The sequence below is a fragment of the Mobula hypostoma genome, chromosome 1 (genome assembly GCF_963921235.1).
Source record: "Mobula hypostoma chromosome 1, sMobHyp1.1, whole genome shotgun sequence".
NCBI lineage: Eukaryota > Metazoa > Chordata > Chondrichthyes > Myliobatiformes > Myliobatidae > Mobula > Mobula hypostoma.
The window spans coordinates 102677974-102693435 of NC_086097.1; the positions used below are offsets into that span (position 1 = coordinate 102677974).

Sequence of the window (15462 nt, forward strand, 5' to 3'; positions counted from 1 at the left end):
AGGACCCTTGACAAATGAAAATTTAGCTTGGGAAATGCGAGGTGATGCATTTTAGTAGGCAGTATTAGAAGATAAATTATTATCTAAAGAGAGAACTATTGCATAGAAGTGGAGCACAGAAGGATCCAGTTAGCTGTGTACGAAATGCAGTAGGTTAGATTGCAACTGCTGTAGTTAAGGTTATCAGTCTTCACTGCTAGCAGGTTGAATTTTAAAATTAGGGAAGTATTGCTATAGTATTGCCAAATGGGATGAGATAGATCGACACAACGGTCACCACAGACTTAGTTGGCTGTATATTGAATTGAATGATCTTTATTGTCATTATACATAGGTACAATGAAACTCTGTTTGGCTTCCTCTCAGGCAATTAAATAACGCGGTAGATAAAAACAAGACAGTAATAGAAAAACAGTATTAAATAAGTAGCAGAAAATAAGTTGCAGCAGCACCAGAATATCCCAGTAATGCACAAGGTGCCGTTAGTGCAAGTATTTGAGTCCATGTGTGCTCACAGTTTCAGTCATTGTTCTGTGGGAGTGGTGTGATGGTGGCCACAGCTCTGGGATAGAAGCTGTTCCTCAGTCTATTTGTTCTGGCTTTTAGTGCCCTGAACCTTTTGCTGGATGGCAGTGGGTCAAACAGGGAGTGGCCGGGGTGTGTGGTGTCTCTGGTTATGCTGATTGCTCTCCTCCTGAGTCTGCTGGAACAGACAGTGTCCAGTCCTGGGAGCTCCAACCTGACAATTCGCTGGGCCGCATTCCCCACGTGATGCAGATCTTGTTGCTTAGCGGCTGTGTAGCTGGCATACCACACGGTGGCGTTGTTGGTCAGGATGGTTTCAATTGTGCTTCTGTAAAAGTTAAGCAACAGCTTTTGTGGGAGTTTGGCCTGTTTCAGCTTTCTGAGGTATATGATGTTGGTGAAGCCACTCCTTGTACAATTTTGATCTCTTATTTAAAAGATTGAGCTAACATCAAAGACAGTCTATTCAGAAGGCTAATTTCTCAGATGAAAGGGTTATCCTTTTATGTTAGACCTTTATTTTTTGTGGTTTAGAAAAGTAAGGGGTGATCTTACTGAAAAATAAGTTCCAAAGGGGGCATACCAGAGTTGAGGTTGAACTGTTTCCATTAATGAGAAAAAGACCGGTCAAGGTGAGGGGCAATCTTTTAAAACTGAGGTGCTTAACAACCTTAGCTCACAAGAGTATTAAATCTCTGATATTCTGTACCCAGAGGGTTGTGGAGGCACTATCACTCCAGGTGCATTTTGAGAGATTTTTGAAAAATCGGGGAATTGAGAATTGCTGAATTACAGTCAAAGATTATCTGGTAAAAGTAATGAGAACTGTTTCACTTTAATTAAGTTCATTTCCTCATTGGGAAAAGTCTGACAATCGTGTAAAGACCTCTGTAGATTGTACAAGCAATAGCATGATGGAAGCAATTGTTACGTAACCAGCAACAATGAATATTAATCGAGACTGGTAATATAAAAACAACAAAATATTTATTAAACATGTATGAATGATAAGGAAAAAAAACAAAGGAAAACTTTAACTGGAGGTTATCAGGTACGCAGCCGTTCACCAACTCGCCACTCGGCTCTGGTTCTGAAAGCGTTAAATGCTGAAAACAATTCTTAAAGTGATACAGTCAGATATAGTTCTTAAAGCAACAACTTCGAAAGTCCAACGGTTTTACACATTCAATTGGGAGAGACTTCTCTGGAGAAAGATTTCTTCACAGATGCAACTTTACTGCTGGTTCTGTCCGCAGGATTCCCGATGCCGAAATTAAACAGTTTAAATCGACTGACCTTAAATTCCTTTTAGAGAGAGCACCTTTTTGCATGAACTCATTGCCCTTTTACAAGAGTTATCTCGATGCAGATTCTCTCCGACGAAGACTCAATAAGGTCGATTCTTTATTAAACTGCCAAACGATGCCGACTGCTCTCGATCCTTCACTTCGATGAATTCTTCACTCTCCCTTCAAAACTGTCGGAATTGAGTAAATTGGCACTTCCAGCCACAAATTTCCAGTCCAAATACAATATCTTGTAAGAGAACGCACCTTCCGTTTTAAAAATGAAACTGCGTCACAAAAACAAACATGCAACAGAAACGGAGGCACAACACGTTCTACCTGGAAATCTACAAACTCAAAAACCCACTGCGTCACCTGAGTCGACCCTTATATAGTCATGGGGGCGGGGCACATCATCACGTGACCTCACATCGATGGGAAAATCACATCAGGTGACCTCCAAAAGACTATTACATCATTCTCACACAAAAAAAACAGATCTCCTTAAACATGTAACACAATAACTGGGGGACTCAGGCATGTGCTTGGTTGTTGATACCTGAGAACCAGGCTAAATGTAAATGGAGGGAAAGTGGGGAAAAGGAGATGGGGGCAAAAAGCAAATAGGAAGGAGAGTGGTAGCTAACATAAAATGAAACCAAAATGTCTGTGCTGCATGTATTTAAATAATAAGACATGGAGAATGGAGCCATTTGGGGAGCAAGATGGGTGCCTACTCATGGAGGAAAAGGACTTGACTGAGGTATTAAATGATTACCTTGTAATTGATGTTAACAGGGTGGTGATGCTGTAATCATAGTTTTAAAACAAAAGTTTTACTAAAACATAGGAAAGTACAGAAACAGGCCTTCTCACCCATGGTGCCAGTCTAAACTAATCCTATCTGCCTGCACGTGGCTGATACCTCCATTCGCATGTGTCCGTCTGAATGTGTCATTCCACCACTTCCCTTGGCAGTGCATTCCAGGCACCTACTATTCTGTATTTAAAAAGAACTTGCCTCATTAAACTCCTTTAAACTTTTCCACCTGAAACCTTAAATCTATGCTATCTGTTGTTTAACATTTCCTCATTGGGGGAAACTCTATCATATCTCTGCCTCATATAATTTTATCTGTCAGGTCTCCCCTTTGCCTCCAGTTCAGAAAAAATAATCCAAGTTTGAACAGCCTCTCCTTGTAGCTAATACTCTGTAATCCAGAGAACATCCCAGTGAAGCTCTTTTACTCCTTTTTCAAAGTTTCCACCTCCTCCTTTAGAGTGGGTGCCACAGTACTGTAGTAGTTAGTGCAATTACGGCTTGGGGTATTCCAGAGTTTGGAGTTCAGTTCCAGCGCTGTTCTGTAAGAGATCTCTGGATGTCCTCTCCATTGAGTACGTGCAGTGCTTTGGTTTCCTCACACAGTCCAAAGGTGTGCCAGGTCAGTCAGTTGGTCATTGTAAATTGTCCTGTGATTAGGCTAGTGTAAATCAGAGTTGTGGGGTTGCTGGGCAGCTTGGCTCAGAAGGCCAGAATTGCTATTTTATTTTATTGCTATTTTATTACTCCAAAAGTGATCTAACTAAAGTTTCACACAACTGCAAAAATCGTTAAAGAACAACTTTCTGAAAAGGCTGGTAAGCATAAAGTTCACTCACACAGGATGGGAAGTAGGAGAGAGGCCCCCAGGGCTGGAGAACTGCTAATAAAATGCCCTTGTACGACAAAAGGAACTGGAGAAGGAACAGAGGGAAATCAGACAGGGAGCAGCACTGTGTTGCAACTAGTAGAGCTCTGCCATTCAACTCCACTGAATGGGGTTCAATGCTGCTGTCTGTAAGGGTCTCCATGTGACTGTATTTCCTCTGCATGCTAGTTTCTTTCCATATCCCAAGGATGTGCTTAGGATATTACTAGATCAATTGGTCAACATAACTCACTCTCTTACAGCTGAGTGGTAGAATCCGGGGAAATATTGATAGGAATTTGGGATAAATAAGAATGAGATGCATGGGATGTAATGTCAATGGCTAAAATAAATCTTCAAATCTCCTATGTCTTACCCTAAATCTTTATTCTGCACTGAGGGGAAAAGAAGTTTCTTATTGCCCTCTTCACCACTCTTTATCTTAGTAATTTCTTCCAGCACTGGAAACCTCTAATTATACTTTAATCATTCCACCCATGGTATCTATGCCTTTACCTGCTTCTGAATTAAAACTTTCTCATGAAGACCTCAATGATGAGTTACTATGTTGCAAGAACCACAATAACTTAAGACCATAAGACATAGCAGTAGAATTAGGCCCATTGAGTCTGCTCTGCCATTCCATCTTGGCTAATTTATTATCCCTCTCAAACCGATTCTCCTTCCTTCTCCCCACCCTGACTAATCAGAACCTATCAATCTTTGCTTCAAATATACCCAATGTCTTAGCCTTCACAGCCTTCTGTGGCAGTGAATTCCACGGATTCACTACCCTCTGGCTAAAGAAATTCCTCCTCATTTCTGTTCCAAATGGACATCCTTCAATTCTGAGGCTGTGCTATCTGATTTGAGACGTCCCCTACAACCTCTCCATATCCACTCTAATTAGGTCATTCAATATTTGATAGGTTTCAGTGAGATCCCCTCCCCCACATTCTTCTGAGCTCCAGCAGGTACAGCTCCAGAGCCAATGAATGCTCCTCATACGTTAACACTTCAGTTCTTGGAATCATTCTTGTGAACCTACTCTGGACCACCTCCAATGCGAGCACATCTTTTAGATAAGGGACCCAAACTTGCTTACAATACTCACAAGTGTGGTCTGACCAATATCTTTATAAACTTTCAGCATTACGTCCTTGCTTTTATATTTCTGTCCTCTCAAAATCAATGCGATCATTACATTTGTCATCTTCACCATTATAACCTGCATGGTTAGAGTATTGGCTGATTGGTGTAAGGGAGTGAGTGGGAATAAAAGGATCCTTTTCTGGTTGGCTGCCAGTAACTAGTGGTGTTCTGCAGGGAGCCTCAATATCACATCCTGTCTCTTATATTACATACCTCTAGAAATGAATGCCAATGTTGCATTCACCTTCTTCACCACCGACTCAACCTGGAGATTAACCTTTAGGGTATCCTGCAGAAGGACTCCCAAGTCCCTTTGCATCTCTGTATTTTGAATTCTCTCCCCATCGAAATAATAGTCTGCGCATTTATTTCTTCCACCAAAGTGCATGACCGTATACTTTGCAACATTGTACTTCATTTGCCACTTCTTTGCTCATTCCCTTAAACTATCTAAGTCCCTCTGCAGGCTCTCTGTTTCCTTGACACTACCCGCTCCTGCACCTACCTTTGTATCATCAGCAAATTTAGCCACAAATCCATTAATACTGTCGTCCAAATCATTGGCCTACATCGTAAAAAGCAGCAGTCCCAACACCAACCCCTGTGGAACTCCGCTGGTAACCAGCAGCCAGCCAGAATAGGATCACTCTATTCTCACTCTCCGTTTTCTGCTGACCAGCCAATGCTCCACCCATGCTAGTAACTTCCCTGTAATTCCATGGGCTCTTATCTTGCTAAGCAGCCTCATATGCGGCACCTTGTCAAAGGCCTTCTGAAAATCCAAGTACACCACATCTACTGCATCTCCTTTGTCTACCCTGCTTGTAATTTCCTCAAAAAATTGCAATAGGTTTGTCGGGCAGGATTTTCCATTCAGGAAACTATGCTGGCTTTGGCCTATCTTGTCATGTGCCTCCAGATACTCCATAATCTCACCCCCAACAATCGATTCCAACCACTTCCCAACCACTGATGTCATGCTAGCAGGTCTATAGTTTCCTTTCTGCTGCCTCCCACCCTTCTTAATAGCAGGATAACATTTGCAATTTTCCAGTCATCCGGTACAATGTCACTATCTATCAATTCTTGAAACGTCATCATTAATGCCTCCACAATCTCTCCTGCTACTTCCTTCAGAACCCAAGGAGATTTATACACCCTCAGACCATTAAGTTTCCTGAGCACTTTCTCCGTTGTAATTTTCACTGCACATACTTCACTTCCCTGACACTCTTGAACGTCTGGTATACTGCAGATATCTTCCACTGTGAAGACTGGTGCAAAATACGCATTCAGTTCCTCTGCTATCTCTGCGTCTCTCTTTACAATATCTCCAGCGTAATTTTCTATTGGTGTTAATGACCACCTTGGTTTCCTTCTGCAAGTTTTTAACATCTTCCCAATTGCCTATCTTCCCATTGGCTCTGCCTTCCTTGTATGCCCTCTCTTTTGCTTTTACTTTGGCTCTAACTTACTTGTCAACCATGGTAGTATCCTCCTTCCATTCGAAAATTTCTTATTTGGAATATATCTGTCTTACATATTCCTCATTTTTCGCAGAAACTCCAGCCATTGCTGCTCTGCTGTCCTTCCTGCTAGTGTCCCTTTCCAGTCAACTTTGGCCAGTTTCCCTCTCATGCCATTGAAATTTCCTTTATTCCACTGAAATACCGACACTTTGGAATTTAGTTTCTCCTCCTCAAATTTCAAAGTGAACTCAGTCATATTGTGATCATTGTTTCCTAAGGGTTCTTTAACCTTAAGTTCTCTTATCACCTCCGGATCATTCCACAACACCCAATCAGCACAGCCAATCCCATAGTGGGCTCAATAACAAACTGTTCTAAAAAAGCCATCCCTTAGGCATTCTACAAATTCTCTCTCTTGAGGTCCAGTTCTGGCCTGGTTTTCCTAATCCAATTTCTTGTTAAAATTCCTAATGATTATCATGACATTGCCCTTCTGACATGCCTTTTCTATCTCCTGCTGTAATTTGTAATCCATGTCCCAGCTGCTGTTTGGAGGCCTGTATTCAACTGCCATTAGGGTCCTTTTACCCTTGCCATAGAGACTGTACACCTTCCGATCCTACGTCAACCAATAGGTTTCAATGCAGTCACCCCTCATTCTTCTGAATACAGGCTCAGAGCCAACATAGGACAAGCCATTCAATATGGAAACACTTTCATGAAACCCTTTAAATCTTCTTCAGTTTCAGCACATCAGTTCTAAGATAAGGGCCCAAAACCACTCTCAATACCCCAAGTGAGGCCTCACCAGTGTTTTGTAAAGTCTCAACATTACATCCTTGATTTTATATTGTAGCCCTTTTGAAATGAATGATAACATTGCATTTGCCTTCCTCACCACAGACTCAACCTACCATTTAACCTTATGGAATCTTGCAGCACAAGGAGACACATCCCTTTGTGCCTCAGTTTTTTTTTGTATTTTCTCTTCATTTAGAAAATGGTCAACCCTTTAATTTCTACAGAAGTGCATGACCATACATCTCCTGACACTATATTCCATCTACCATTTCTTTGTCATTCTCCTAATCTGTCTACGTCCTTCTAAAGCCCCTCTACTTCCTCAAAGCTACATGCCTCTCCACCTTTCTTCGTATAGTCTGCAAATTTTGCAACAAAGCCATCAATTCCTTCATCCAAATCATTGACATATAATATAAAAAGAATCGGTCCCAACATGAACCCCTGTGGGACACCACTAGTCACAGGCAGCCAACCAGAAAAGACTCTCTTTATTCCCACTCTTTGCCTCCTGCCAATCAGCCGTTGCTTTATCCACACTAGAACCTTTCCTGTAATACCATGGGCTTGTAGCATGTTAAGCAGCCTAGACTGGCACCTTGCCAAGGCCTTCTGAAAATCTAAGTACACAGCGTCAACCATTTCTCCTTTGTCTATCCTGCTTGTTATTTCTTCAAAGAATTCCAACAGATTTGTCAGGCAAGACTTTCCTCGGAGGAAACCTTGCTGACTATGGCCTATTTTATCATGTACCACCAAGTTTCCTGAGACCTCATCCTTAATAATCAATTCCAACATCTTCCCAGCCACTGAGGTCAGACTATCTGGCCTATAGTTTCCTCCTCCTACTTCTTTCCCTTACTGGAGTGACATTTGCATATTTTCAGTGTTCTGGAACCATTCCAGAATCTAGTGATTCTTGAAAGATCAATACTAATACCTCCATGATGTCTTCAGCCACCTCTTTCACACCCCTAAGGTGTACACCATCTGGTCCATTTTCTGGCATTCATTTTCCTGTTGTAATTTGTTGACCACAACCTTACTACTGTTTGGATACAACTCCTTTCAGTGTCTTTTTACCCTTGCAGTTTCTAAGCTCTATCCACAATTAATCAACACCTTTTGAACTATGTCACCTCTTTCTAATGATTTGATTTCATTTTTTTTTACCAACAGAGCCACGCCGCCCCTCTGCCTTCCTGCCTGTCCTTACAAACAATGTGTATCCTTGGACATTGAGCTCCTAGCTATTATCATCTTTCAGCTATGATTCAGTGATGACTACAACATCATACATGCCAATCTGTAACTGTGCTACAAGTTCATATGCCTTATTCCATATACTGCATGTATTCAAATACAACACCTTCGGTCCTGTATTCAATTCTGTCTGCCTTTTATGTTGCAATTCTATCAATAGCCTCTCCTCACTACACATTGCCTCTGTAAACCAGCTACCTCATCTTCAGCACTCTCATGTGCATTTCCTACAAAACTTTTTGCATTGAAATATACACGGCTCAGGACACTAGTTGCTCAACTTTTGATTCCTAACTGTGAGATCTTACCAACATTCTGCCTCCACAACTTCTCCACAAATTGTTTTGGCACTCTTGTTCCTATCCCCTGCAACTCCAGTTTAAACCCCACCATGCAGCATTAATAAACCATCATGCTAAGATGTTAGTCCCTCTCCAGTTCAGGTGCAAACTCTCCCGTCTCTAGGGGTCCCACCTTCCCTGGAAGAGAACCCAATGATCCAAAAGTCTTCCTCTTACAGTAACTCCTGAGCCACGTATCAAGCTATATAATCTTCCTAGTTCTAGGCTCACTAGCACATGGCATAGGTATCCTGAGATTAAAACCCTGCCCTTTAACTTGGCACTTAACTCCCTGAACTCCCTATGCAGAACCTTGTCACTCATCCCATCCTACATAGGCCACAACTTCACCCTCCCACTTAAGAATCCTGGGGATCCGAGATATCCCGGGCCCTGGCATCTGGATGAAACATATATCTGGGAATCTTATTCTCACCCCCAGAATCTTCTGTCTGTTCCCCTAACCAACGAATCCCCTATCACCATAGTCTGCCTCTTCTTCCCTACTTTGAGTCAGAAAAACAGATTCAGTGCCAGAGACCTAATCACTGTGACCTTCCTCTATTAGGTCATCAGCCCCCCCCCCCACCCCACCCCCCAACAATATTCAAAGTTTTATACCTATTGTTGAGGGGGATGGCCACAGGGGTACTCTGTACTGACTGTTTAACTCCTTTCCCCTTCCTGAATGTCACCCAGTTTCCTGTGTCCTGCCCCTTGTATGTAGCTACCTCTCTATACTATTTATCATCCCTTTCAGCATCCCGAATGATCCTGAGTTCATCCATTTCCAGCTCCAGCTCCTTAATGTGGATTGTTAGAAGCTGCAGCTGGACGCACATCTCACTGTTGTCGTCATCAGGAACACTGGAGGTCTCCCTGCCTTTCCACATCCTGCAAGAGGAGCATTCAGCTCTCCTGCCAATCACCTCTGCTGTTCTAGCTGAGCAGATATAAAGAAGGGGAGAAAAAAAAACAATTTTGAACTTTTCTGTCCTTTGCTTTCTCTGACTGAAGCCTTGAAGTGCTAAAGCCTCAAGATCACTACTCTTGACTCTGTCCGCTCAGGCAATGGCCACTGTGCTTACCCCTGCTAGACACTAGACAGTTTACTCTTGCTAATCAATCCAAAATGACATTTGGTCACTGGTGAAAGCTGTTTTTCACTGTAGCAACCCACAGCTGGCTTTTCTACTTGGTCTATGGATCTGAGTGAAACCCCCTTTTCTCAAAACTTCCGATGTCAGGATTGATCGGTGGTCAAAGATCTTTAGTGACATCGTGTCCCAAGTAAATGGAGGGAATGGGCAGCATCTGTGAAAAAGATCGGTCGATGTTTCAGGTCGGAACCTTTCATCAGGTTCCGGCCCGAAATGTCGACCGATCTTTTCCACAGATGCTGCTTGACCTGCTGAGTTCCTCCAGCGTGTTGTGAGTGTTGCTTTGACCCCAGCATCTGCAGATTATTTTGTGTTTAAATGGAGGGAATCCCAGCTATTTTCTCAATTAGTTTTTGTTCTTTAAGATTGGTCCCAAATAAACAACTGCCCTGAATAACCAATGTTCCAATGAACTGGAATCCACCGTATATCAAAGGTTTCAAAGGTACATTTAATGTCAGAGGAATGTATCCAATATACATCCTGAAATACTTTTTCTTCGCAACCATCCATGAAAACAGAGGAGTGACCCCAAAGAATGAATGCCAGTTAAATATTAGATCCCCAAAGCCCTGCTCCCACGCGTAAGCAGCAGCAAAGCAACGATCTCCCCTCCCCCACCAGCAAAAAAAAAGCATTGGTACCCACCACCGAGCATTCAAACATGCAGCAAAGACACAGACTTGCAGTACCCCAAAGACTACTCGTTCACCTAGCACTGAGTATACCACAGTGTGTGTGTGTGTGTGTGTGTGTGTGTGTGTCTCCTTCCCCCTCCCCCTCCCGGAAGCCATGCTAGTCTTCTAGGCCGTGTCCTTGGTATGTCGAATAGCGGCCAGTTGTGAGACCCCGAGAGCAGGTCCCATTCCCGCAAAGAACCAAAGTCAGCGTGTAACTTCAGGTCAGAGTCTTCAAAAGAACCCTGAGATTTGAATGAAAATGTAGATGACTGGATTAGCAAATTTGCGAAGCACACCCAGATTCGTTGAGTTGTGGAAAGTGTAAGTGACTATCAAATACAGAGATACATAAGTCAGTTACAGATATGGACATAGAAGTGGCAGATGGTGTTTAATCTGGGCAAGTGTGGGGTGTTTCACTTTGGGAGGTGAAAGGGTAGGAGGAAGTGTACACTTCAGATTCAAATTCATTTACTTATCACGTGCATTGAAACACACAGTGAAATGTGTCATTCATGTTAACAATCAACACAACCTAATGATTTGTGCTGGGGCCACCCTGCAAACCCATGATCCTCGACAGAGCATCTTAGAGCACAACAAAACAGAACATATAAGTAACAAAACAACAACAGCAAAACAAGTCCTGTTCATCCCTCCCGAATAGTGTGCGCACACAGTTCTGAAAGTATAGGACAGGTCACCTCCGGCTTCCAGCATCCTCATTTATTCATGAACATTGGGTGCAGGTTCAGGGCTTTAACTGTTGGGCCTTGACTTTTGAATTTCTAATTGACCTTTGAGCTTTGATCTTCAGTATCGACCCCAGGACTCACCGATCATAGCAATAAATGAGGACCCTGAACTCCAGGCCTTCAAACCCTAGACTTGCCGATGATGTGTCACTGAACATTAGGCCTTGAACTCCAGTCACACCGACTCATTTACCTCATGGATTGCCAGCAATTATTCCTTCTGACTAGACAGAATTCCGGAACCAGCCAATGATTTGCTGGAGTGGACTTGGTGTGCAGGGAGTGATCTTGAGATCAAGGTCCATATACACAAGAAGCCTATGGAATCATTGCCTGTATTGGAAGTGTGTTGAATACAAGAATAAGGAAGTCATGGTGCAACTATATAAAACTTCAGCCAGGCAACACCTGGAATATTGTGTGTGATTCTGGTCACACCATTGTACGAAGGATGTGGATGTTGTGAAAAGGTGCAAATGTAGTTTTCCAGAGTGCTGTCTGGATTAGATGATATGAATAATAAGGATCGGTCTCCTTGGTGTCAGGGGCTGAGGGGAGATGTGACAAATGTTTTTAAAATTGGGTGGCATAGATAGGTTAGCCAGTCAGAATCTATTCCCCAGAGTGGAAATGTCAACCAGAGGACATACTTTTAAGGTTGGAGGAAGATTCTTTTTAAGAGGGAGTGGTAGTTGCTGGGAAAGGGTTACAAGGGGTAGAAGTGGAAGCATGCAATTTGTTTGAGTTTAAGAGGCTTTTAGACACGTGAATATGAAGGGAATGGAGGAATATGATGATAACCAGGAGGAGTTCATTTAGTATAAATTGTGTCAAATTCAGCACTATATCATGGGCCAAATGGCCTGTCTAGTGCAGTACTGTTCCATGTTCTGCTGAAGGGTCTATCACCATATTCATCATGGCATTAATTTGCTCCTATATTTTATGGTCCATGATCATGCCTGATATGTGTTCCTTCAGTAATTTGTGTGTTACTCCACGTTTCCAACATCTGCTAAATTTTGTGTCTCCAATAAATAACCCTTACTATTTTTTAATTAAATAGATTTAAACATATTTTGGATTTTTAATTTTTCTTTTAAATTTAGTTTTCTATTTTTTTTTACATTTTAATACTTGGTGTTTTTGATTGCTTGGATGTCAAGGAGATCTACAGGTGTTCTATTTAAATTTCGGTAGCTTGGATAACCAGGAAGCCTTAGAGTGAGCTTCATCATCTTCTGAAGCCTTTCTAATAATTCTTCTGGGGAGAAAACCTGCACTGAGTTGGGTGGCACAAGTCATGGAGAGATATGACACCAAAACTGACTTCACTCTGTGCCAACTATCATACCCAGTTTTACAATAATGATACTTTAATGCATTTTATTCTCCTTAACATTCCAATCAACTTCTCTTATTCTGTTACTCATTTACACATTGGAGGCAGTTAATAGTGATCAAATAGCTTGGCAACTCGCATATTTTTGGGACTTGGGGAAAAAGGCCTATCCAGTCACGGGGAATGTGTAAACCCCACACAGTGCCAGGCGTCAGGGCACAGCCTGGTCAGTGGAAGAGAGAGGCAGCCACTCCACACACTGTGAATTATGGTGTCCTGAAGAAGAGAGAATGTATCATAATCATATTATCATTGACACAAAAATGGGCTCTTCAGCTCACCACGTTCGTGCCAAACTGTTGCCAGCATTTATTCTGTAAACTATAATGATTCAACTGCAAATCCAGATGGAACTTAAATTTCCTCTAGCTCGTGCCTGAAGCAGTTGCTCTGGAAAAAGAAAGCAATTAAGAAGCACAAACACTTATTCATTGAGTATTGCAGCATGGAAAAAGGTCTTTTGGCCCATACTTGTCTATACCAACCAAGATAAATATTCAAAAACTAATCCCATCTACTGGCACTTGGCCCATATCATTCTAAACTCTAGACATCCATATATCTATCCACAAACTACTGATCTACCTGCCTGAACCACTTCTAGCAGCAGGTTCCGTATATCTACCACCTGTAGTGTTTTTTTAAGAAGCATCCTTCCAAGCCTTTCACCTCTAATCTTAAAACTATGTTCTCTTGGTTTTTAATTTCCCAACCCTGGAAAAAGACTGCCCACCCTGTCTCTGCCCTCAGTTTTATATACCTCCTGAGATCACCATTCAGTCTCCTGTGCTCCAAGGAGCAAAGTCGAACCTCTCTCTATAACTCAGTCCCTCAACATCCTTGTAAATCTTTTTTGACCTCTTTCTAGTTTAATCACATCCTTCCTATACAGGATGGCCAAAACTGAACTCGATAATTATTCCTCGTATATGCTTATATGTGGATTATCTGCTCCACCACCTTTTTGGACAGCACATTCCTGATTCCATCCACCCTCTACCTGCAGTAAAAAGTTTCTCAAATCCTCGTTACTCCTATGGCTCTTACTCCTCACTTTAAACCTATCCTTTCTGTTCTCTGACTATTTCTGCCATGGGGAGAAGTTTCTCTTACCATCTACCCAGTCTATGCTTTTCATAATGGTGTTAATCCTTTCAGGCTGCTCCTCTGCTGTCTGTGCTCAGAAGACTACCTCAGCCAACCCTGGCTCTCATAACTGACACATTACTTCCTCACTATCCATCAGTGGAAGTTTTGCCCCATTCATTTAGAAAATGAGAGAGCTTATAAGTGTAGGAATTTACTTGATGAGAATTCTTGGCAACTAAAGTCTTATACCAATGTTTGGATGACTATAACTTTTGTGCACCAATTATTTTCGCTCTCTTCAACCTCTTAAATGAAGATAATTTGTTTTGCAGCTCTTCCACCTCCTGTCCCCCCTCAGTTCTACGCAACATTTGCAAAGGTTGCAAACATTTTGAAATGTGACGTTTTTATGCTGATCATCAGAACAGTTCTTCAACGAGCTGTAGATTCCATTGGGCAGTTGTGCAATGAAGCAATGGTGCAGAAGGTATGGACTTGGAACATGTTGATTACCTCCAAGTTAATTATGAAAAAATAGAATGGTTTTACTGTACTTTGCAGTAATTCAAAAATGGTATAATGCAACTATTAACCTGCATTTTGAGAACAAAGAAATGGAGACTGTTGTCTTTTATATTGCATTTGTAAAAGTAATTTTATTTTGTATTCCATGTTCCTTCAGCTTTTCATTTTAACCTGTTAACTATCGACTTTCAGCTGTGTAAAAACTAAAGTTGTATCCTAATTGCTGGAGATTGTTGGATCTTTCATGTTAAAACTGAGTGCTAAATAGGAGTTTGCAAAAAGGACAGTCTTGTTGATCTACTTCTCACCTTTATTTTTATTTGTTTGGATGCCACAAATCCTGCATACCGATACTGTAAGATTTGCCCAAATGCAGTTCCTCTTAAAGTGCAGTTCCATGTGAAAAGTCACAGAGCAGCTTGAAGTCTAAGTTGTTGTGGCATGAAATTCAAATTCATTTGAACCACTTCCATTAGTGGTACTTGCTGAAAGTAGAAATCCCAGAATGTGGAGCAGGGGGAGAATGGTAGATCAAATACCAAAGCATTTCAAAGTTGATTTTTAAATTAGTTGACTGGTTTTAATATTTACTTTGTTAACATATTTTGTGTGGCTTGTGGCATCAGAGCGTGTTTTTCATCATCATGTAGACCCTTCATCTCATCTGCTTGGCTTTGCAAGAAGAACAGAGACAGCTCGAAGGAGTCACTGCAGAGGAGGATGTGACATTTGATGTGTACCTCAAAGCAACAAGTAAGTTGGCTGCTTTGGCATTTGGAACCTGCTTCTATGCTAATGGTTTATAATGTTCCTTTGCAGTTAAATCAAAATCACGCTGCATAGAAACTGCATTCCCACTTTAAAACTGAGATCATAGTAGACCAATGTCAGCACCAATACTATTCAAGGGCTTATTATTCAAAATTACATTTTGATGTTTTGGATGGGTTCCAGGTAAACTAGGTCACAATATTTTGTGATTGTAGTCAACTGTCTTGATTTCTATCCAAGGGATTTGAACTTGTGCACCCCCATCCCTTCCCACCCCGAAATGAACTTCCCACAGTCTGATGAGCATGCTGCTGTCATCCTGTTAGCTATCTTTGTTAGCACATGGCATAGATCTTCCCTTCCCTTGGGTGGTATGTGTTTTGTCAGGAGATAACATATTATCCAAAGTTGTCTCTTCCATTAGTTGTCAAAATTAAAATTCCTTACATGATTCCTTCTAATTTTTTTCGTATTAAGGGAGTTTCATATTTAATGCCATGTTATTATTTTTCTTGAATTTGTAAACTTTTCAGCTATTGCACATTTGAATTTTGA

The 15462-nt window shown here is 41.6% G+C and overlaps 1 protein-coding gene across 2 annotated transcripts in view; it reads left to right on the plus strand.

The window, feature by feature from the left end:
• The window catches only part of ubr1 (ubiquitin protein ligase E3 component n-recognin 1), a 294835-nt gene that overhangs the window by 170093 nt on the left and 109280 nt on the right, over positions 1–15462 (plus strand). For both annotated transcript variants that reach the window (XM_063054144.1, XM_063054153.1), the window contains 2 exons: positions 13944–14098; positions 14787–14889. In XM_063054144.1, the coding sequence (XP_062910214.1) occupies positions 13944–14098; positions 14787–14889 (258 nt within the window). The remainder of the gene's footprint in view (positions 1–13943; positions 14099–14786; positions 14890–15462) is intronic.